A 25,250-nucleotide genomic window follows, 5' to 3' on the forward strand; every position below is an offset into this window, starting at 1 on the left:
TCTATCTATCTATCTATCTATCTATCTATCTATCTATCTATCTATCTATCTATCTATCTATCTATCTAAGTCTTGGTTCTCTCATGGTCGTTTCGTTAACTAGGTATGCAGCAAAAGTGACATAATATGACAAGAGTATATGACGAACATAAATGTTAGGTCATGTTATGAACGTCATCACATGCGCGTCATGTAGGTCGTGCAAAAGCCGTCTACGTCTTGATGCTCTCATTATCGTTTCGTTAACTTGGTAAGCTTGGTAGGCGTGGTATCTGCCGGCTTTTTCGTCTTGTTTGTTTGTTTGTTTGTTTTCATGTATTAGATCATATAATCTCTCCAGTTCTGCACTTGCTATTCTATGTCTATGTAGCCTTTCTCTTCAGGAGCCGACAAGTGTTTGATGGCAGCTGCCATCTAGCTATACGGTTCCTTTTTGTGATCGTTTTTAAGTATGCGGACATAATCGATCAAGCAATCAATCAATCAATCACTCAATCAATCATTTGTCTTGCCCAGGACGAACCCTAAGGTCTGAGGGCTGGCGCACGCATACATTAATAAAGGCGTATTGCATTAATAAGCTAATAATCAAACGACAAGAAACGCTGCCTGTGAATATAAGAAAAAAAAATGCATCAATTATTAATAACAGCCATTCTTAAAAGAAGACAGTTCTAGACACGAGGCTATGGGTCACGTCAGAAGAGTGCTCATGCAACAAAGCGCATGGTAAATGCAAAAGAAAAAGAAGGAGAATGGTAGTTCAACAATTTGTGAAACTATGACGCAACAACGCAAAAGCTCGGAAAAGAAAAATGACAGCAAGTTACCAAAAATATCGAGCCCATGAAAATAAGCGTTATGAAGACTCAGTACTCTGTGGCCGGCTGAGCGATGGTGATGACAGACAAGAAAATGAAAAGGTCTACGTTCTCTGGTGATCTCGCGGTGAATACAAAACATAATAAAATTTGAGGAGTACGGCGCAGCTAAGTGAGAATACCGTGAAGGTGTTTGAAAAGAAACATGTCAGCGAGGTTCTGTCGCCGCCAAGTAAGGGCAGTAACAATAATTCAACTGTGCGAGAACAAGGTCCAGTGTCCATGTTAGCGAAGCGGTGATGAATATGCTTTGAAACTTTTTTTTGGACCCGACCCATAATGTGACTGTTGGATCTAGAAATGCTATTCCAGACGACCGACGCGTATTAGAGTTGTAGATTACATATTGTTGTGTACAATTTGCGGAACGGTGTGGGAGTATTGAATTCCCTCGATGGTTTGCAAACAGAGTCAAGAGAGCGCATACCCCACATTGCAAGGCGTTTATTGCGAGCACAAAGTGTAAGTTTGTATCAAAAAAGTCGCAGTTTCGCCCGAAACGCGAAGGATCGATTGCGATAGTTAATTAGTGGACAGCTATACGAAGTAAGGATAGTGGTTTTTATCAGCCGCGTAAACTTGTAAAGATAGGCATAATAACTAAATTAACAAGCATGCTGTCACGCGGGATCAAGCAAACATGAACGCATCTCACTCCGCGGAAACTCGCTGTCAAAACGCTGGAGTGAGGAACCTCGGCAGCAGCAGCGAGCGTACTGACCTCCGTGATGCGTCTTGCATCAACGCGAACTATGCCGCAAGAGCACAGCGCACGGCCGACTGTGCCCTGTCGCAGATTGCTTTCAAGATACAGCGGCCCGGGCGCGGGCGGCCGCCTGTGCCGCTCGGAGTAGAACGCGCCCCTCCTCTCCGCTTTCTCCCCAGATTTTTGTACGCGATTGAAGACGACGCGATTCCTCCCCGCTTTCCTCCCCGCTTTCCTCCCTTTCGTATGCGAGAATGAGCCGCGATCGCCAGGCCACCCTCGCACGCCTTCACTATACAGCATACGGCGCGCGGCGACGATTTTATCGCCCGTAGACTTTATACAGAATATCACGGCGACACCGACGGCAGAAATCCTCTTGGAGTGTCTATATAACTGCTATCTCAATAAATGTACACCGAGATTATTGATCTCACGGACCTTACACAATAGTACAGGATCTACATAATAAGAAAAAGAAATGCGTGCCGTTCCGTGAGTGAAAGTCGTGACTTTGGTCTTAAGCGTTCTCAAGGTGTGGTTATTATCTTTGCACCATTTAGAAAAGGAAAATAGGTCCGACTGCAGGATGCGACAGTCATCAAGATTGTGAATTTTCTTTAACAGCTTGAGTCATTGGCATACAAAAAAATAATGCCAAATAGCGGAAAGAACGTCATTAATAAAACAATCAATAAGGAGTGGTCCTTATACTGATCCTTTAGGGACGCCGCTAGTTGCCATGTAAAAAGAAGACGTTTGGCCATTGACGTTAACATAACATGATATATCATATAAATCCCTCAAACCTAAAAACCCTGCATCGCTTTGCTCATCGTGTGCATTAAAGATTGAAGTTGGGCTGCTTAATCTCAAGGAAGTACGGTATGCGATGTGGTAGATTATATATATATATATATATATATATATATATATATTGTGGTTCTTTCATGTATGAAAACGTTCAGGTTTGAAACCGCTTCTTTTCTTTCTGCACCCGAGTTGGTCGTTCCCTTTCAGACAGATTTAGTATAAAGCGATAGGCTGAATCAGAACTACCTTCGAGAAACGAAACCAGTGATCTCCGGGGTAAGTTGGCTTCAAAAAAAGAAAACAGAAAGAAAGAAAGATCAGCGTTGTGTGAAACGGATAAGCTTCTGATTTTCTCCCTCGACAAAGGCGCAGTCAACAATTCCTTCTGAGAACGCTACCGGTTTCCCGAGTTGGAGAGCACCGCGAGGCTTCGAGCAAAGAGCAGTAGTCAGGACGTCTGTCAGCGCAGTTATACTCAGGGGCATGGAGAGAGAGGTAAAGGAGAGAGAGAGAAAACGGGCGGCTTTGTCAGTACGGTTCGTTTGATTTGCTATAGTCGTCAAAGAACTGCACAAAGCTCAAAGGAGAAAGATCGGTAAGCTTAACTGGCTACAGCCTTTTCTTTTCTTTTCTTTTTTGAATAGGTTATGGGGTATGGTGGGGGGAGGGGGGAAGCACTGGCGGCCGCTGGGCGTAGTAGCAAACTATGCCAGCAGCGGCGGCGCGGCTGTCGCTTCGTAGATGGCGCTACTTCCGCGGTGACCTTAAATCATCAAGGGTCTTTAGGTGACCTAAGCGAGCGCGTTGCACAGTGCGGCGTTTTGGTGCCATGGACGATATCGTATGATTATTCGATGTCGCCGTTTCGCTTATAGTGTTAGTTGGGCGCTTGTCCGCGCTTAGCGAGCAGATGCGAATGCTAAATTGAACTCTGCAAGAAATATGCTCATACTGCGGTGCCAGGCGCTCCGACCGAGACGGGCAGCATTTTCTTAACTGCCAAGTTCCTGAGTACACGGTCATTTGAACAACATACTAGTACCTTCTTTAAACGTTTTAAAGCATACACAGTGTTCTAGGATAATTATTTTTGCCTGTTCAGTATGCGGCCGTTCACTTTCCGGCTATCATATGAAAGGTGGTTGCTGAGTGCAACATATTCTGCGTTGCTAGATTTCAAGGCACGCACATATGAACACACTGTGCATAGTGTTGAAAGACTGCATGTTTATTTTGTTATATCACGAACGTCACGGAACAAGCGGTTCGAAATCACTATCCGAAGAAAGCATATGTGCCGGCACATTTACGTAACTCGACGAAGCTTCAGATAGCGAATTTGCTGCCGTTTGCCTTGCCTTCCCTTGCCTTATACTCTGCTCTTGGGAGCAAATACAGCGTTATGATTGCATAGAACTTGATGAAGTTTTTAGCGACATCGTTCGAGCGTAGTGCGCAACCAACTGGAGTTAGTCGCTGTCTTGTCAACGCAGAATTCAAGTCCAATGTGCTATTTGGTTTTAATTTGCTGGAGGTGAAGCAGCACAAAAACGAGTCTTCTAGTTCGCAATAAATGTCTTCAGTTTGTCAAATGGGTAGAGCAGTCCTACACTGTTTGCTTCCTACATTAAGCAGGCGTCCCAGGCATTTCAGAACCAGGTAGCAAAATGAGCGCTCTCAAGCCCTCGTCACATTCGGGTTGCTGATCATTCTACGGGCTACTTATAGACTGTGACGTAGTGAAGTAATTACTAAATAACAAATAGTAAATTACAAATTACTAAATTATTGAATCCAGCAAGTCAAAAATAAACCTTCCCCGAGATTGTGAAGCATGCGCATGGTGAAAACCGCCAAATGCGCTCAAAGAAGCTCATCTATCAAAACATATTCCGTTTTTTCTAATCAAAAAAGGGGTGTCACTGATACGCATATTACGATCCCGACGAATAAAGTAAGACTCTGGCAGAGAGAGAGGGGGGAGGGGGGGAGGGGGGGAGGAAGAGGCAAAGGAAAGACAGGGAGGTTAACCAGATTATCTCCGCTTGGCTACACTGTACTGGGGGAGGGGCAAGGGGATGTGATAGGTGAGGGAGAGAAGGATAAAAAAATAAGGAATAAGAACCTATGCACACACGCCCGCACACACGAACTGTTTCTGTGGGCACTGTCACGAAGCCCGCAAAGGCGTTCTAGACTCTGGCAGCTTCCGTGCGACAAGAATTACTTCTTTCCGAACAGCGTAATAGACTTGAACAACGCCTTGCACGAACTTGCACGAGCTTGTACCCAGGTGCAAGGCAATGTTTTTTGGTGTTTTAAATGTTTATCCAATATCGCTTCTGTCTTGAGGGTGCATCGAAGTTGTTCTAAACAAAGTTACACGGCGGTCGACACCGAGAAAACAAGAGTTACCGCGTCGCAACTGCGGTGCCACCTGAAAACGGGCATCTAAAAAGCCGCGCTAGCGACGCCTATCGTTGTCATGAATTACCGGTACACACTCAGTGCCATGCGCTATCCGCCCCAACGCTCCCACTTCCCCGTCTAGCCACCATACCTTGGGAGGCATCTTCCGGCGATCACTTTCAGAGTTGGTGTCGCTTTCACGAGATTTCGCGAGCATCATCGTTGGACGCATGCGCACAAGGGTCGGGGAAACGAGAGAACGAACATGTCATTGACTCTCGTGGGTTTAATCTCGAGAAATATCGCGAAAGGAAAACTATATATCCGAAAGCAATCGCCATAGAATGCCGCCCCTGCCAGTCTTCTCTTTCGGCAAGCGCTTCCACATTTTATTTATTTATTTATTTATTTATTTATTTATTTATTTATTTATTTTGGACCGGTTCCTGCATACCGCCTTCACATCGCTGTAATGCCTCCGAGCTGAGGTGCTTAATTAAGCGTTTAGTAGAAAGCAACTCACTAACCGCATGTATGCAGGGTTTCTCAAAGGTCTAGAAACAATCTCTTAAAAATCGAAGTAACGTTACCTGCATGTTAGTAAATTGGTCTTCTAATCAATCAAGTCAATCGATCGAATGATATCTCAGTCAATCAATCCAGCAACCAGTAAACTATTTTTTTCCATCTATAGCGCTTTTCTGGCAGATGAAAACAGATCCCCACTAGATCACTAGACGTTAAGGACTTTGGAGGTGACAGAGTCCGGTGCAGAGATATTCTTATACAGAACGTTTCTATGATTGATTGATTGATTGATTGATTGATTGATTGATTGATTGATTGATTGATTGATTGATTGATTGACATTTTGCAGCAGGAGAAGAACTTAATTCTCACTCCCCTTATTCATAACATCAGCGGTGGCGTAATAGAAAGAAACCTGTATCCTTGCGCGTCTATTGTGAATTGAAATCAACGGTGTACGGCCTTTGGATTTATTTTTTGTGTGTCATTGTGCTTCCTTTCTCGTTTCTTTTTTTATCTGCAGTGTGCCTGCAGTTAGCTGCTTCTATTCTTCTCCTTACGCTGTTCCACGTTCTTTTCCGGAATTCGTATACGCACCTTTTGTTCTCGGGTTTCACGTCGCGGCACATCGGACGCGCAAGAAAGGACCTTCCGAATGACCCTTCGTGTTGCGTCCGACTGCCGCGCCTTGTATTCTGGCTCCAATTGATCTGTTTACGACGTGGCGCATGCAATGCAAGCGCCTGCTATTGTTATCGCGTCCACTGCGAAATGACTGCAGCGACAGGCCGGTCTGGTCTTGCTCAACCTCTTTGTACTAGACCGAGTCACCTTCCTTTCTTTCTACTCTTTCTTCCTTTCCTTCTTTCTTTCTTTCTTTCTTTCTTTCTTTCCTTCTTTCTTTCTTTTCTTACATGTGTTTTGTCCTTGTCTTTGATTTCTTTCCCTACGTCTTTCTGCCTTTTATTTTTCAACTTTTGTTCTTTCCCGTCCTTTATCGTCTTCCTCGTTTCGTTATTTTCTTTATCATTTCCTTTGTTCATTCGTTCACTTCACTAATTTCTTCCCGCTTTAATTCCTTCTTGCATTCTTTCTTTCCCTAATGCCTTTTTCTTTCATCCCTTCTTTCATTCATTCGGTTCCTGCGTTAAATCTTTCCTTCTTTATTTACTTGATTCACTCTTTCCCTTCCTTCGTAACTCCATAGCTTGATTCCCATCTTCTTTTCTTCATGCTTTCATCACTTCCTTCATTAATTCAGTCCTTACTTAATTGCTTCTTGCATTATTTCCTTACTACATTGCCTCATTCATTTCTTCTTTCTTAATTTCTTCATTCGTTTCCACCAATAATTTCCTATTTTATACAAGTATGCCTTTTTATTTCTTTCAACCCTTCATTCATTCTTCATTCGTTTATTTATTAGTTCACTAGACACAGGTACATAACAAGCACGTATGCAGGGATACGTAATTTCGATACATACGGTCAAACCTTAAAGCTTTAGCATGTTAGACTACTCCCTTCGCTACTTTTGCGCTTGCTACTATTCTTTATTCGTTGCTTCATTTGAAGCGGCGAGAAAATAATTTGTCAGCGGTGCCTTTCTGTTGCTGTATGCGTTTATTTATTGCGGTGTCATCATGTATAGACACTCCAGCAACCCAAGAAGCAGTTTAGTGTTGCTGCTCCTCCCTCCCCCCTCCCCCTCCCCCCAAAGAAACTCGTCGTGTTATCTTCTTTTCCATTTTTTTTCTTATTTTTGCGAACACGTCATGGTTGTTTTCGGTGTTTTCTGTCTAACGACCGTATATCCGTATATTCAGCTTCTTCGTGGGCAAACTTTTCTTTCTGACAGTGCGGGCATGCTCGGGAATACGTCAGCAGCTGCAGGGTATATATTATACATACATAACGTACTTGGGTGCTTTCAGGTAACTGTGCAAGTGCGCCTTCCTTACTTGATAAAAAGGTTTTCAGATCTCATACAAAAAGCGATCTCACCTTTTTTTTGTTGTTGTCGTCTTTTCGTTCAAACTAAAACAAAGCCAACCAGAAAAAGAAAAGAACCCCTTGATCCCGCTCAAAAGCTGTTTTCGTTGGAAGTGTAGGTTCGACCGCGTTCGTCGAGCTATATAGTTCTGCGCTCTTATCGTTATTGTTTGTTTGTAGTTGTCGGAACAGCGTGCCCGTAACGCCCATTGAGCTCTCGAGCGCTCCCGTCTCATCGATGGTGTGCGTGTGCAGTTGAAAACCGTGGGATAACATTGCGACAGCATGCTAGGCGTTTTAAGATGTCCAGGCCTGACCGAGACAAAAAGACCAAGAGATAAACAAACGTACATATCGGTTGAGGCATAAAAATTGCAGCTACCTAGTGTTGGAAGAAGCAGCGGTACACCTGTAACAGAGTAAATAGGAAACTAGCTTTAAGTGGGGCCTTAGTGCCTCGTGGAATCGTGGAATTGTTTTTTTTTTTTTAATATCGAGTAGAGAGTAGAAGGGTGACTTTCTCTTTCCTTCTTTTTTTTTTCGTTGGTATGAGCAAATGAGATGTTATCTAGCCAGTCAGGACTAAAAAATATCATGACGGCGACTTCTTTTCACACGCGAAACATGAGAGTAATTGCAAATCTCACAATATCGCAACTATGGTGCGCCAATAAAATTCCGATGCTTTCTCCACCAACATTTGCCATTTGTTTTCGGCTAATAGGACTAACAATGCTGGTGCAAAAAGCATCGACGTAAAAAGCAGGGAGTTCTGAATTTTTTTTATTATTATTATTATCGACACAATGAAGGGAGCTGTTGGTGCACAAACATGGCGCCGCCTACTCCTTTTATCTTGAACAGGTATGAAAGTTACATAGTTATACAGTTTTGTATGCTTTGGCGCATTGTTTTATGTGCGATTGAGTAGAATAATTAATACACGTACGATTACGTTACTGCGCGACAGCGAAAACATAAAAGCGGCATTACAGAAAAAACTTTGTAGCTCACTGGAATAGTCTTCCCCTTGAAACTGTTTCCACAACAGGCCGTGAAAGGTTCCGCGATCACCTGTGCTCGTTTTTCGAATAATTTGTCTCTTGTGTGTTTATGCTGTGCAGTTATGCTTGTGTGTCCTATTACCTTGGTTTTTTTTTCTTTCTTTGTGTGTGTGCGTGCGTGCGTGCGTGCGTGTGTGTGTGTATGTGTGTGTGTATGTGTGTGTGTGTGTGTGTGTGTGTGTGTGTGTGTGTGTGCGTGTGCGTGTGTGTGTGTGTGTGTGTGTGTGTGTGTGTGTGTGTGTGTGCGTGTGCGTGCGTGCGTGCGTGCGTGCGCGCGCAATTACTGTGTCGCGGCGCATATGTACGGCAGCTCATGTACTTCGCTGTTACTTCTTTTTCCTTTCTTTCTTTTTTTGTACACTGCTGGTTCTTATATATATATTTTTTTACATTAGCTCCCATTGTTCAGTTACTGCATAGTGTTGTGGTGCCCCCTTCCCCCTACTCGATGCCCTATGCAGGGCCTGTAACGTGCTTCTAAATAAATGAATAAGTAAATAAATAAACTCTGAAAGGCACAGTACAAACAGCATCACATATCATACACATCGACGGTGCAGGGTACATCTGTACCCAGTTTTGAATTAGCTTATGATGCTGTTGCTGAACAACGAAGAGTGCTCATAGCTTTCCTTTCTTGAAATTTAAGACTGCAGATATTTCCCCAATATGTGGGGTACTTTTTCCGCGTTCAGGTAATCGCAAGACCCTGCAACACCTTACGAAATGAAAAATTAAAGTTATGGTCCCGCGATTAAATTCGATTTCGTCATGTGTGGAACAAAATGTTAACCGAAGTATGTCAGTGGAGTGTTAATTCTGGTCGGTTGACTACTCTTTTCTTTAAAGGGAGTTTTGCTAGTATTGAGCTTCTCTTGGCTCATTAGAGTTTCCAGTTGGAAACAATTGAATAGCAGGCGCTAGTATTGCCAGGGTACTTGGAGTAAAGTAAAAAACGGCGTTATTCACCGTCCATACAGCACACGACACTATAGGAGTACTCGTGTGCGTCGTCTGCTATACAGGGTCTTTCAGCGAACATTTACAAAAATTATTAACAGTTCACGAGATGGTCTGCTCGAAGCGGCGGATACTACCTGCACAAAAAAATTGAAATCCATAATTGACTAATTAACAAATGTTCACTCGTTAACTTTTAAACTAAATACCTTATGACTCATATCGCAATTTAAAACTCTAGCAGTGGAGTTCGCAAGGCGGATCCACTTGGAACGTATTCTTAGGATGACACCAGTTTCGAGATATTAATTCCCGAATTTTGAGCAGAAATGCATTGGCGTTCCAGTTACTTTGGTGCTTGAATGCATAATAGGAAGTTTTGTTATAAGATCAAAGTTAATTATTGAATTTTTGTTAATTACTTGATTATGCATTACAATTTTTTATGCAAGAAGTGTCCGCCTCTTTGAGTTTAGACGACCTCATGAACTAGAATTGAGCCATCTTTCACACGCAATCTTCAAAAAAAAAAAAAAAAAATTTGGAAGTGTTCGTTGAAACGCCCGGTATATATGTTCTCTTTTTAAACGTTTTCCCATTCTTCACCTAAATGATATTCCAGAAGGCTGACAAGCAAAGCATACCCAAAATGACGAAAGATGTAGCCGCAAGAAAATTGTACCTTCCTGTCTTTCTTTTTTTTTAACGTTGTGGCAAATGACAATAGCTCGACAGCAATATAACGGCCCGCAAATTCGCAGCACATAATGTTCCTTTCTCATACTCTAAAGCACCAGTTATGATGCAGATGGAGCCCAGCCGTGAACGCAAAAGAGCGAAAAATGGATGTAGAGAGCGCGTGTTCAGGAGATAGGCAGAAAAAAAAAATGGAAGAAAACAAAGCAAAATAAAACATCAAGCAATATTCATAATTTGATTCCACTTCTCAAATGGGCCAGAAAAGTGCTTCGCGTTAGAAAAGCGCGCATGGAATTATACGGAGAGCACCGTAAGCACGGCCAAACTATACGCCCTGTCATTGTTTCACGAACTTTCATCAACTTCTCTCTCTCTCTCTCTCTCTCTATATATATATATATATATATATATATATATATATATATATATCGTTTTTCTTCCTTTTTTCTTTTCCTTTTTTTTTTGCAATTCGCACCCGGCCACTGCGCTACTAAGTGGGGCCATAAGTTTCGCTGCCGTGCCTTTCTTAGTGTTGCTGAGCCAGTCCATTCCGTTCTTCCATTTCCATGGAATGACACGCTTTCTCCAGAGTTTTTAACTCATTGTGGCGTGGAGTAAGTGTAAGTGTAAGAGTAACTAAAAACATTGCTGAAGTTTTTAACAGCTTAGCAAATAATATTACATACTATATCTTTATTTTTATTTTCGCAGAAGTACAAACACGCCTTGTGGCATCTCCGCAGGAGGTTATTGCTTATAATCTCTCAAATTGTTAATCATTAGAGCACAGGAAAGTATAAAATAAATCGTACACCGTGGCCTTCAAAGTGGTTGAGCGCGATTATTGAGGAGAAAAGCAGGCAAACAAAATTAAGATGGTGGTCTTCAAGGAATATACTGCGGTCGCTGTATATGAATTCAGAGCCGAAATAATCGCCGAAGTCCTGCGTCATTGTTTCACATTCACTGACATAATAACAGGTGCTCAGAGAGGTTAATAATAACCTGTTATCATGCCTTCTGTAATCTCGATAGTGTAACTCATTCCAAACATGCAACGCTTTCCGAATCACCGCGACGGCTCGTGCTGGGTACAGCCGTTTGCGACTTGTCCGTTCTTGGCCAGACTCCCACTGCCGTGGTTCAAGAATTCTCTTGCTAAATCATATAATTCATGGCAACTAAAGCCTTTAACGAAATGTAAGGAGTTCACTTAAAACTAGAGAGCGAACTAAGTCAACTCCCTAACTAACATTTAAGGAGTTAACTCTTTAACAGTTTGCCTTTAAATGCACTTCGCCACTGTAACAATAAAAGTTTTTGGCTAGCAGAAGTGTAGGACGCCGTGTTTTCTATAATTACCGTGGCGATGACAGTCGCCCATAGGTAAATACTGAAAGAGCCCCATTGAGAAAAACTTGGGAAGCGTAAGAAATTGATCAAGTCTAGTTTAGTTTTAATAACACACATACCGGTTTTGTCGTCTCGCTTAAGATCAACGTTTAGCGTTCGCAACTATGTCCATTCCAACTTCGTTCCCGAATCTTGGGCTCCCATTCCATTTGCCGAACTGGTGCCATCATTCCATTCCCATTCCATGCTGGTTGTTTGAAAATATAAAGTGTTCCCGGAATTATTCCAGCTCCGGAATTGCCCCTCCGAAACTCAACTTTACACGCACTCTTCATGCGCACGTTTCACTCACTCACCTCACTCAATACTCACTAACTACACTCACTCACTCACTCACTCACTCACTCACTCACTCACTCACTCACTCACTCACTCACTCACTCACTCACTCACTCACTCACTCACTCACTCACTCACTCACTCACTCACTCACTCACTTCAGCCACTTCCCTTCACTCATTCACTTCACTCATGCAAGCACGTAGGTGCAGCCCTTCCTTACGTCTTTGATTTGTTTCCTTGAAAGCAAGCGAAAAGCGAAGTTCAGAATGGTTGGCATTCAGTTACCTCTATTATCGCCACTCATTTTCACTCTGTGCATTCCAGCGAAATGTTCTCCTCGAGTAAACAACAGACTAATGGCGCGATTCTGCGAGGTTTGTACTTCTTGGCTGTTTGCACAATTTTTACCACATTGTTTCCTTTTTTTCTGTTTTTTTTTTATCGCTCTCCCTTCTTCTAGAAAACCGTCGGTTGCAGACCCAGACGCGCGGTCTCTCGAAACTGAACGAATTCTCTACGTTCGGCTTGAATATTGTTTCCTTTCGACTGAATAAATCCTGCGTGTCTGACTCGGTGAAGATGGGAGGTGTTTTCGCTCGCACCACCGAATAACAAATTCCGCAAGCCGTCCTCTCGCACAGAGACGGCGTGGTTCCGGGTTTCGCGCGGCTACGCCGTTAAACCCGGACCAAGGAGACTTTCCCAGTCGTTAATTTTATTTATTTTCTATAAACCGCTAATGGCTTTCGTAGCGCAGATTACAGTACTTTATGGTTCACCCGTTAAAGTTTCCGCGCGGTAAGCGCTAGCAAATCTTCGTTATTTTTTTCTCTTGTTCACGACGACTTGTAAAGTTCGATCGCCAAGAGCACGCGTCTCAGGAAGCGTTTATAGACTCCCGGAAGTAAATCTTTTTGCGACGGAAATGATTTCTTTCCTCAAGAATTCTGCGCTGGCACATTTATATGTTTATTTTCCGCGGCTGTTACTCCCGTAGCTTACCGTTCCGTTGCTGCCATCAACGGTTTTCGCGCGATGCGAGAGTGGATATGAATGAATGAATGAATGAATGCTTCCTAGAAGGTTTTCTCTTCTGGAAGTAAAGCTCGACAAACTTGCTCGCGCTTTCGACGTATCCTCCTTTTGTTCCAAGGTAAAAAAGATATTTTCGATACTAAAGATTACATATTTATTTCTAGCGTTTATAATACGTATTTGGTTAAGATTGCGTTGGTATACCGTCTGCTCATTGCGTCGTTGTCGTTGAGTTAGTAGACATTATTTTTTTGCACCTTAAGGCCGGCTTTTCTGCAAGGCACTGTAAGACCCTAATGCAGGTACAGTCGGCACTTCACAAAGCTCGACGTATCATTTTTGACACGCTGAATATGATGCATCAAAATTTTTATTCAAGCATCGCAAATCCCACAGTTGTGTTTTTGATCCGGATTATGAGGCCCACTACGCGTACCTCATAATCGTGGTTTTGGCCCCGTAAAACGCCAGACTATTTTTTTTTTTCGTTTTTGATACTTCAGAGGTAGTTTACAGTTCTGAATAGTTCCGTGAACAATTACTAATGAATTAAAATGAATTAAAATAGTCTCAGTTATCATTTTGTTTTTCTTATAAATATATATATATATTTTTAACCAGACCAACTGCGCCGTAGCATAAAGGCAGCGGTGTGTGCTCCTGCTTGCCCCCAAAGAGATCGTTTCGTGCTGATGCTTCCTTGCTTGATTAGAATTAGGAAACTATACGTGTGCGTTGATAGTTCATTCGATATTCGGAGTTCACATTTCTCGAACATTCATATTCCACCCGATTCGGGAGTATCACTACTCGAACACCTCTGGAGCCTAAAATACGTATACGTGCAGAGCTAGTGCCTTTCTGTGAGGTGGTAAAGAGAACCTTGTGCTCTTGCAGCACAATCTCGCGCGAGCGTAGTGAAACTAATTAGTACGTGCACACAACGCATCGTCATCGCCTTAACGACGAACCAGTACTGTCAATTATCAAAGGCGTGTCGTGAAGAGCAAAGATAAACTTAATTAGTTAATGAGTGCATAGTTCGCTTCGCTAACTCAAGATTGCCTGGGGTTTTATGCATCTGACGTTTGCCGCATTTGTTATGGATAAAATAGGATATCCTTCTACGCATTTGTTGATTCCTCCTTTTTTTCACCTTCTTCTCTAAGTGGCAGTTCGCGAAAAAGACGGCGTCCCGGTTATAACGTAGTGTCTTGTGTTGAAGAAACATAATTGCAAATACGGTCTGTTGTGCGCTCACTAGTTAAGTTTGCTTGTTTCTGCTGCTCTGGGCCATTTCTTGGCCTGTCGCGTGCATCTAGGTTTCATTAATTCCACTTCTTTTTTTTTTCGTTCACTTAGAATGACAGTCTGCACAAAGCAGATCGTAATTTCAGTTGCAGTTTGCATTCGTGAAATAGAGCATAGAACGCCCTTTCTGAGCAAAATAGAAGCATAAATACGCAGCGTGGCGCAGTAAATAAGCATAGAAACGGTGCTTTAAATGTTGCCGAGTAAACATCTGACAGTTATGGAGGCTGAGGGCATCGGGAAGCGCTTCGAGAGCATTCAAATAGGAAAAGACCACGGCCTGTTGCTTTTTGATCATAATTCAAAGAATAAAATTAAAATAGATTAACGCCCCTGCGACGTCGGAACTCATTTTTTCTTTTTTTATCGAGGGACTACGCCAGAAATTGTGTTGTGCTCCTTGGGAGAGAGTCTGAAGCAAATCTCTTTTGTTGTTGTTACTGGATTATATAAAAAAAGCTTGCTTTTGTCTTTATTTGCCATTCTTACAGAATCATCTTGGAGTCTGCGTATTCTCTTCACGACAGTGCCTTCTTTAGCAATATCGGGACTATCCTGTTGTTCGCAGTGCTGGTGAGTGCCTCGTATGTCTTTTGCACGTGCATGCATGCGTGCTTACACATACATACATACATACATACATACATACATACATACATACATACATACATACATACATACATACATACACATACATACATACGCATACATACATACATACATACATACATACGTACGTACGTACGTACGTACATACATACATACATACATACATACATACATACATACGCACGCACGCACGCACTCACTCACTCACTCACTCACTCACTCACTCACTCACTCACTCACTCACTCACTCACTCGCGCACGCACACACGCACGCACGCACATACACACACACACACACACACACGTGCACGCACACACGCACGCACACGCACACACACACCGTAGCTACCCTTAGCAGGGTGATTAGTTGGAGAGGTTGGAAGTATAGTATGTTCAAAGAGAGATTGATGAAATTCCTCCTAACACGAAAAGAACAGCGTGTCGCTGCGCGAATGAACACGGCTACGTGGACGCTCGGTCTTAAGTCAAACAAAACCCTGGCTGTGGACGAAGCGAACTCACTACGCAAACAGTTCCGAGCGCGCGGTGCACGTGCGAAAGTGTCGGGCTCGTGTCAGGTGCGAGCGCGCCGCGCCGTTTTGCTAGTTCCGGAGAGGCGGCAGGACGAAAAGAGCAGCTTCGCACCACCCGTCTCTTGGGTCGAGCTTAACTGCTTTTTGTCGTCGTATCGACCTCTCCCCCCCCCCCCCCCCCCAACCTCTCAGCTTATTGTTTGCGCTCATCGCTGCGAAAACCCAATTAGCTATGCAAATAAGTTGTCCTTGAAATAAATCAAGTTCATGCGAGGCGCTCTTCCTTTCTTTTCCCTCCTACTTTGCCTGTGTTTGCACGCTTGCGTAACTACGTGTGTGTGTCATGACAGCATTGCAAATTGCATTGGAGAAACACATGATCGGGTAGCGAAAGAGACGACGAATGAGAGATCGAGAGAGTGAGAGAGAGGGTGGAGTGCGTATATGCGCCTTTGCATTTCGGCCTTAACGAAATCGCCCCTAATGTGGGGAATTCGCTAGTTGCGGAACTCACGCCATCATTTCCTCCCTCCCCACCCTTCCCTGCATACCTGCCTACGTCCACCAAACTTACAACTCTGTCCCATTTCAGTGCGACAAAGAAAGCAGTGATATAACGAAGGACAGGCAAGTCCGACCCGTTCACTCCAGCATGATCCGTGTTGCGCACAAACCACGGGGAGTGCGACCCTATGGCGAACAAGCCAAAAAGGAAAAACAAAACTGCGTGTGGACAATTAAGCGTAGCAGTGTAGACGATAAATACGCGCGCTGCATTGCGCGCGTGTTTAACTATACGTCGTTGATTTTCGTCGCACGAGTCGCGACAGCATCAACGATGCGGCCTGTCGGTTTCCGCGGGGAGCGCCGTTTGCGTTTCACAGCGGTGAATAAACAGCGAGGGAAAGTTAGTTTGGGGGACTGCAGCGAAACTTCTCAATTCGGATTACGCACCGCAATGTACTCTACCGCTGCCGCCCCATGCAGTTCGCAGCGATAGCCGTTTGGCGCGTTCTTGTTTGGCTTGGCAACGTACGGACAAGTCCAGGGCACAGTGTAGGGTACTTCGCCTTACAGCGTGGTCCGGAGTTGTCGGCGATGGTGGCAGCTGTCTTGACACGTTGCACAAATTTGGTTTCACGTACAACTGCCATTGTTGCGAAATGTCATCCTGGTGCAGTACATTTAGTTTCGCGCCGGTATAGATGTTGGGCAAACTGGACAGCAATCACGTTTTATTTTCTTTCGCCTCCGTGTTGTTTTCTAACATTTCCTCTAACTGAATTTGGACAAATATATAAATTGCGGCAGAACCGGTCTCACGGTGAAATGTCGACGTTAATGAGATAAGCATTCAAGCAATGTAGCGACACTCCGTGTTGCCACCGCCGAAAGGCGTCGTGTGTGAGGCGCGTATAAGCAGCCAGGCTTTGGATCCTGTCTCCCGTTTCCCTCTTTGCACGCTGCGCCCTCTAGTGGCGCGGCCGCGAAGTCCGCGCGTTTCCCCCCTCTCTCTCTGTGTGTATATATATATATATATATATATATATATACTATGTTAGTACGTGAATATATATGTATGACGCAGGCTTGACTTTGCCCAACGGAAATAAATTTTAAGAATTTTTTTTGTCAATGAAGAGCGGCACGTATCGAGTGACCCAAGTTGGCGTCAGAGAGATTCGTTGAAAAGCGACTCGTATCCATTGACACACCCAGTGCTGGCATGAAAGAGGTTAGGTCGATTCAAGCAGAGATGCCGTAATCTAGGCGATGTTGCCAGAGAGCGCTAATCGCACTAAAACATATCCGACGGTTGGCTTGATACCCGCTTTTCCCCACAGCAAAGCAGCCCCATGCTCCACCCAAGTTGGTGCGAAAGAGGCTAGATCCGTAGATGCCGGACGGTGCGTGAAGTATTCCAAGAACGCCAATGGCATTAAAAGTGAATAGACAAACACAATTTTTTTCTTAATTTGCCGCAAAGGCTGGAAAGTAAAGACGATCAAGACTCTCACATGTGCCATTTATAGGTCACAGCATTGGAAAAAAAGTCTGGTTCCAGGTCCTATAGTTTATGCTCCCCAATCGTTCTACTCACAGATTCGTGAAAATATATCGAAAGTGAAGTCAAGCCTCCATCTTCCTCTGATGTCTTCGTCTTGCTTCAACTGCATCTCATCACCGCTTGTTTTCCTTTATTAAATGTGCCTCCAGAAGCCGTAAGCGACGCGCAAACATTCTCTAAGCCTGCTCGGCATTATAAAGTCTTTCAAGTAGCAAACTGAAATAGCCGATGGTATCCGCTCTATCGGAAGCGAATTTGGGTTCTGCGCCTCGGACCCTGTTTTTTCTGGTTCGCTAAGCTCCGCTTAGCCTAGAAAAGGCGCTTGCATGCGCTGTTTCTATAAATATTATATCGACCCGGCTTATATGGTGACACGCCTACGCGCTGAGCAAATGTCAGCGCTGGTTTATAAGGCTTTCGTGGTGTATTCAAGAAATATTTTCAATGCGCCTGATACCTGAAGCTGCGCCAGAAGGCACGATTGGTCTGACCATTGATTAAAAAAATTTGTCAGGGCTGGCCATTGAAATAAAAATTAAAACCGATTAATGGGAACCTTTAATAGATTAATTAATGCAATAGTATTGTCTGATTTGCATATTACGTGGGCTTACGAAAATGACAAGCGGTAGTATATGTACGTGTAAACTTCGAAGAAGAAAAATAGCCGCGCTACAAATGGACAGCAGGGGCCTCGTGGTATATGTTACCAGGCCAGCGACAAGTTCCTCGAGCCAACATATCAAACAGATTAAACGCAATCAATCAATCAATCAATCAATCAATCAATCAGTCAATCAATCAATCAATCAATCAAAAGTCGATGAGTCAATCAATAAAACAATGTTTATTTATCTAGAAAATCTGGATGGTCTTCAGGGCTAAAAGCTGCTCTAGGTAGCTTGACGGTGCCTGAAGACCATTACCATTGGCAGCATGCGTCGTTCCTTCTGCAGTTTTACAAACGCGGAAAATGAAGCAGACATGTCGCAACTACAGTGGATGTTGGTAGTTAGGAAGGTAACAGATTTACAATATGAAGCACACCAAATGTTAACATATTTTAAATAAATTGATCATTCAGACGCAAACATGAGCCAAAGAAGCTTAAGTTTCTCTGCCATGGTCCTATTACAAGACGCGCGCGCCTTCTTAGCAAGAAGGCATGCCGCTGGCCCGTTGTTCAAAGCGTACGCACTATACGGACTGAATTTTTCCTCCGTCGTCTCGAAGTTAGGCGCCCATCCGTCTCTCTCGGCCAAAGCAAAAAGCCACTCATACCACTCAGCATGTCCTAATGAAATACGAAGGTATTCACCCAATGAGTCCCGTAAATAACGTATACGCCTTCCAAAAGCGCTTGGATTTAAAGTGTACCGAAGCGTCAACCAGTCGGCAGTCGAACTAAGCGAGAGACGTTTAGAGTATTGGTGGGAAAAAAATGCAGTGAATATATTAATACGACCGGATCCGTTACAGGCATAGGCATAACGGTACAAGGTAGATAGAAACGTTTTGAGCAAGAGAAAGCAGATTAAGGAGTTGTATACAAATATGCTAGAATGAAAAGCATGTATAGCGTACCTCGATAACTCAAACAGGCTAGGTGACTATTTGTCACCGCCACGTTTCAAATGTGATGCCAATAAATTATCATAATAATAATAATAATAATAAATAATAATAATAATCGGTCTGAAAAACCTAGATAGGTGCCGCCTCAGTAGGAACATTGTAGTTCAGTAGCATGCGTTTACATGACTGCGACAAGTGTCGTATCGCGTCGCGTTTATGGATCTAGGAAGGCGAATTTCATTGATGCGACAGCTAGGGAAGGGCATGGTTCGAGTGTAAGCGCTGGCGTATCGCATTGAGGGAGTGAGAGGCGGCCACGGTCACGTGCTCTCCCCTACTTGCCGGGTGAATGCAAATCGCCGGAAACAGGTTCCGCTCTGTTTCAGACGAAGGCGGATGCGCCGCATGTAAACACGCTGTCGCATAGTGATAAACGCAACTCATTGAAGATTGCGACACGCTACGGTCGCGTTCGTGTGTACGCGCAGCTAATCTGTCTTTCTCTCCCTTTCTTCCCGCTGAGCAAGTGAAGCGGGGAAGTCCGTGCGGGCGCTTGCCTGAATTCTCTCGTGTGATCTCAACCGGCGAGTCGCTATAGAAGTAAACGTCGTGAATAAAGGATTAATCGAATAAGTCTTATGATTTAGCTCTACCGTAATGTGCCCGCAATCCGTCTTTTTTGAATACAGTAAAGGGAGAGAGGAAAAGAAAGGTTGTGATGGGCAAATATAAATTCTAGTAAGTGGAGATGTGTTGCAGTCCTTTCAGACAAAAGTGACGATGTTCTAATTGTTGTCTCAATGTTGCTACTTTTCAGGGTACAATAATAAATGCCTTCACAATAGGTAAGTCTCGCACGCCACTATTTTAAAAGTGCTTGGTTTTTCTGTCGGGGTACTTTCCCCGAAAAATGCTGTAACAGGTTAAAGTACGTGCACTGTTAAAGCTAGACTGTAAGATGGTTAACCAGCCTTGCTAACGTGAAATATTTTAGAAGAATAAGTCTAACGCTGCTAGCTTATTGCTTATTATCAGCAATATTGCTGATGTTGCTGATGATGCAACCGAAGTTGTGCAAATACCGCAAAGCAATAAAAAAGCTCACAGCAAAAAAAAAAAATTTTTTTTTTAGAATTTGTTGCGTTTATAAGAAAACAAAAATGCCGTGGCTCCTATATTTAGGGCCGCGTTATTTCGTGCACTTAACATTCAAGTCCTTGTCAAAGAGGTGCCGATGGTGACAAAGTGAGTACTACTATATGAGCTCATGTGACGTTTGACAGCTACTTAGCAAAAAGCAAAAACTACTAGAAAGAAAGAACGGGGCCAAGAGTTAGTGTATGCGCGTGTGCTGCAGGTCCAAGTTTGTATTTTTTGAACAACATCGGAGCCATCGGCCTCCCGGACTTGAACCTGCTCGAGTGCCTTGTGTTCAGCTCTCTCATCTCGGCCGTTGATCCCGTGGCCGTGAGTCGACTTCTTTCCGTTTTTTTTATCTTTGTGGCCTGTCATCTTGCTGTTACTTTCTTCTTTGCTTCCCTTCTCCTTATCTTTAACCTCCTTTTCTGTGCCCCCTGCTTCCTAATCAGTAGGCAGGCCTTGTGCCCCTCTCGGGGGCAATTGCCAGCTTGCTCCTTCCCTATTTCCCTCTCTGTGCATTGTATGTGTTTTCATTTATTATTATTATTGTTATTATTGTTATTATATTATTATTGTTGTTGTTCCACGTCTTCTATGAAGACGTGGAATCGGCGATGGGTAAAGTCAAAACAAAATACAGTATACTGATGGGCGATTTCAATGCCAGGGTAGGCAAGAAGCAGGCCGGAGACAAGTCAGTGGGGGGAATATGGCATAGGCTCTAGGAATAGCAGAGGAGAGTTATTAGTAGAGTTTGCAGAACAGAATAATATGCGTATAATGAATACCTTTTTCCGCAAGCGGGTTAGCCGAAAGTGGACGTGGAGGAGCCCGAATGGTGAGACTAGAAATGAAATCGACTTCATACTCTGCGCGAACCCTGGCATCATTCAAGATGTAGACGTGCTCGGCAAGGTACGCTGCAGTGACCACAGGATGGTAAGAACTCGAATTAGCCTAGACTTGAGGAGGGAACGAAAGAAACTGGTACACAAGAAGCCAATCAATGAGTTAGCCGTAAGAGGGAAACTAGAGGAATTCCGGATCAAACTACAGAACAGGTATTCGGCTTTAACTCAGGAAGAGGACCTTAGTGTTGAAGCAATGAACGACAATCTCATGGGCATCATTAAGGAGTGCGCAATAGAAGTCGGTGGTAACGCCGTTAGACAGGAAACCAGTAAGCTATCGCAGGAGACGAAAGATCTGATCAAGAAACGCCAATGTATGAAAGCCTCTAATCCTACAGCTAGAATAGAACTGGCAGAACTTTCTAAGTTAATCAACAAGCGTAAGACAGCGGACATAAGGAACTATAATATGGATAGAATTGAACAGGCTCTCAGGAACGGAGGAAGCCTAAAAGCAGTAAAGAAGAAACTAGGAATAGGAAAGAATCAGATGTGTGCGTTGAGAGACAAAGCCGGCAATATCGTTACTAATATGGATGAGGTAGTTCAAGTGGCTGAAGAGTTTTATAGAGATTTATACAGTACCAGTAACACCCACGACGATAAGGTGAGAGACAATAGTCTAGAGGAACTTGAAATCCCACAAGTAACACCGGAAGAGGTAAAGAACGCCTTGGGAGCTATGCAAAGGGGGAAGGCAGCTGGGGAGGATCAGGTAACAGCAGATTTGTTGAAGGATGGTGGGAACACTGTCCTAGAAAGGTTGGCCGCCCTATATACACAATGCCTCATGACCTCGAACGTACCGGAATCTTGGAAGAACGCTAACATAATCCTAATCCATAAGAAAGGGGACGCCAAAGACTTGAAAAATTATAGACCGATCAGCTTACTGTCCGTTGCCTACAAAGTATTTACTAAGGTAATCGCAAATAGAATCAGGAATACCTTAGACTTCTGTCAACCAAAGGACCAGGCAGGATTCCGTAAAGGCTACTCAACAATAGACCATATTCACACTATCAATCAGGTGATAGAGAAATGTGCGGAATATAACCAACCCTTATATATAGCCTTCATTGATTACGAAAAAGCATTTGATTCAGTCGAAACCTCAGCAGTCATGGAGGCACTACGGAATCAGGGTGTAGATGAGCCATATGTAAAGATACTGGAAGCTATCTATAGCGGTTCCACAGCCACCGTAATCCTCCACAAAGAAAGCAACAAAATCCCAATAAAGAAAGGCGTCAGACAGGGACATACGATATCTCCAATGCTATTCACAGCGTGTTTACAGGAGGTATTCAGAGACCTGGAGTGGGAAGAATTGGGGATAAAAGTTGATGGAGAATACCTTAGCAACTTGCGATTCGCTGATGATATTGCCTTGCTTAGTAACTCAGGAGACCAATTGCAATGCATGCTCACTGACCTGGAGAGGCAAAGCAGAAGGGTGGGTCTGAAAATTAATCTACAGAAAACTAAAGTAATGTTTAACAGTCTCGGAAGAGAACAGCAGTTTACGATAGGTAGCGAGGCACTGGAAGTGGTAAGGGAATACATCTACTTAGGGCAGGTAGTGACCACGGATCCGGATCATGAGACTGAAATAACCAGAAGAATAAGAATGGGCTGGGGTGCGTTTGGCAGGCATTCTCAAATCATGAACAGCAGGTTGCCACTATCCCTCAAGAGGAAAGTGTATAACAGCTGTGTCTTACCAGTACTCACCTACGGGGCAGAAACCTGGAGGTTTACGAAAAGGGTTCTGCTGAAATTGAGGACGACGCAACGAGCCATGGAAAGAATAATGATAGGTGTAACGTTAAGGGATAAGAAAAGAGCAGATTGGGTGAGGGAACAAACGCGGGTAAATGACATCTTAGTTGAAATCAAGAAAAAGAAATGGGCATGGGCCGGACATGTAATGAGGAGGGAAGATAACCGATGGTCATTAAGGGTTACGGACTGGATTCCAAGGGAAGGAAAGCGTAGTAGGGGGCGGCAGAAAGTTAGGTGGGCGGATGACATTAAGACGTTTGCAGGGACAACATGGCCACAATTAGTACATGACCGGGGTAGTTGGAGAAGTATGGGAGAGGCCTTTGCCCTGCAGTGGGCGTAACTAGGCTGATGATGATGATTGTTGTTGTTGTTGTTGTTGTTGTTGTTGTTGTTGTTGTCCCTTCTGTTTCGTTGATTTTGTATTCCGTGCAGTATAAATGCGCCGAATCTCTACGCAAGGCGTAGTACCGTTTCGACTGTAGAAGTACTATTGTTTACGATAAGTCAGAAGTCTCTTTCTGACGTTGGGAAGAAATTTGCTTTTTCGGCCGCTTTTTTTTTTTTTCTCTAGCGGGAGAGGAGGGTGAGAATAAGCGACGCGCAAGCTAGACGCAATAAATTGCGCCACGCATCTAATAATCAACATACGCCGGTGAAGTCCTTGTCGCTGACACCATTCTTAACCAGTTTTTTTCGGTGTTATTATTGTCGTTCGTACAAACAGGAGGAACGTAGTAAAAGTTAAAGCTAACCATTACCTTCTATATTGCACGTACATATCTGGCGCGGAAAGAGGCGCTCAGGCGGAGTGATTGCTGGCCAAGTCTTCCAGGTTAACCCCGCCTTGGTAGCATCACCAACACCAACACTATTATAGCTCTATGTGGTTGGACTGCTAAGCACGAAGTCGCGGGATCGAATCCCGGCCACGGCTGCCTCATTTCGATGGAGGCGAAATGCCAAAACACCCGTGTGCTTAGACTTAGGTGCACGTTAAAGCCCCCCTGGTGGTACAAAGAACCCCTGGTAGTCCCCCACTACGGCGTGCCTCATAATCAAATTCAATTTCAATTCAATCCAGATTATTTTTCATTGATAATAATTTGTACAAAATAACTGTTGGGCGAGTAGCCAAAGGCTAGTGTAGGCCCATAGTCATAGGGGCCTACACCACTATTAGGAAACCTTCAAACACACCCGCTCTAGCGCTGGCATAGCCGCGCGAGTGCTTGAGCGGCGAGGACAAACGAGGATTAAGCTTTGACCACCGTGTGTCTTTTGCCGTGCACTTGAATCAATGGCACACGTGCGTTTTTGCAATACGCCCCTCATCTGAATGTGGCCGCCGCGGTAACATATGGGACCGGCGACCTCGTGGTGTGTGTTGCATAACGCCATAGCTTCATACTGAAAGACGTTGTTCAGCCAATGAAACATGTTGTTGGGCTAATTGCTGCATGTTTTAGACCAGAGCCTGTCTTCATTAGAAAAAAAAAACTCCTTGCGCTAGAACTCTTCATTATCCCGACGACGGACGTATTGTTACCGACCGCGACCGGACAACGACAAAACGACACTTACGCACGAGAAGCCTTGTGGATGCGCCCCTTGAATAGTGGCGCAGCAATGAGAAAAGAGACGAGAAATACCAACGCAGACAGGCACACACGGAATACGCCCGTCTGTTGCTGCTTTCATCCGTGCCCTCAACACAGCGCTGCCACTGGGCTGAGAAAGACTCTACACTTGTCAAGTATTGCCGTAGGGTTTGTGAAGCGCGGTCTGTCGCGGTTCAGCGCTGCCATCAACTTTCTTGATGACAGTGGTGGCGCGACCCACCGTTCCGTTTCAAATGGGACGCTCCTAACATGTCATCCATCCGTCCATCCATTGAGTCGAGGTGGAGTGTTGAATGCCCGACTCTTCTTGAGCACGAAGGCCCTCTGGAATTTGCTTCCGTGCCGTCTGCAGCAACTTACGACACGGGTGGAAGTGAAGTTGGAATCTTCTGCTCCATTTAAAAATTATGATCTCGCTCCTTTTGCGATCCTATACTATGGTCTCAAAATCAACGTTCAGTGCTGCGAGAAAGCTGCGAGAAAGCTGCGAGGCGTGCCAAGTCGCCGTAATGTGCTTCACTTGCACGGTGTAGCATGCAGTGGAATGTAGTTCCGTGCTTCGATGTGTCTGCTATATTGCAGATACAGACTTTGATTTAGTGTAATCAAACGCTACATAAACGTTTGTCTGTCTTTTTAATATTCTGTAAGCGCCTGTAATACGTTCCTCTGTTGTATAAAAATTGACAATGCCGTGGCACAGGCGCAGATTGGTACGTCGAGGACTGAGGCCATGCGCACGTTGGCTCCTCTGATTGGCTCGAGCGCCCGTTAGCTTTCGGCGTACCGCAAACAGAATGTGGGACAGGATATATAGACGCCGCAAAGTCAGTCATCAGTCACTGTTGTCAGGGCAACCGCGCCGGCAGACGCTTGAAGGCTGTGCCGTCGTCCGGGCTCCAAACGGCCGGTGG

The 25,250-nt window shown here is 44.2% G+C and overlaps 1 protein-coding gene across 6 annotated transcripts in view; it reads left to right on the forward strand.

The window, feature by feature from the left end:
• The window catches only part of LOC126520842 (uncharacterized), a 383,777-nt gene that overhangs the window by 279,843 nt on the left and 78,684 nt on the right, over positions 1–25,250 (forward strand). For all 6 annotated transcript variants that reach the window (XM_055065013.2, XM_055065027.2, XM_055065028.2 and 3 more), the window contains exons 8-10: positions 14,585–14,666; positions 19,696–19,723; positions 20,236–20,345. In XM_055065013.2, coding sequence (XP_054920988.2) covers positions 14,585–14,666; positions 19,696–19,723; positions 20,236–20,345 — 220 coding nt within the window. The remainder of the gene's footprint in view (positions 1–14,584; positions 14,667–19,695; positions 19,724–20,235; positions 20,346–25,250) is intronic.

The sequence above is a fragment of the Dermacentor andersoni genome, chromosome 3 (assembly GCF_023375885.2).
Source record: "Dermacentor andersoni chromosome 3, qqDerAnde1_hic_scaffold, whole genome shotgun sequence".
In the NCBI taxonomy this organism is placed as follows: domain Eukaryota; kingdom Metazoa; phylum Arthropoda; class Arachnida; order Ixodida; family Ixodidae; genus Dermacentor; species Dermacentor andersoni.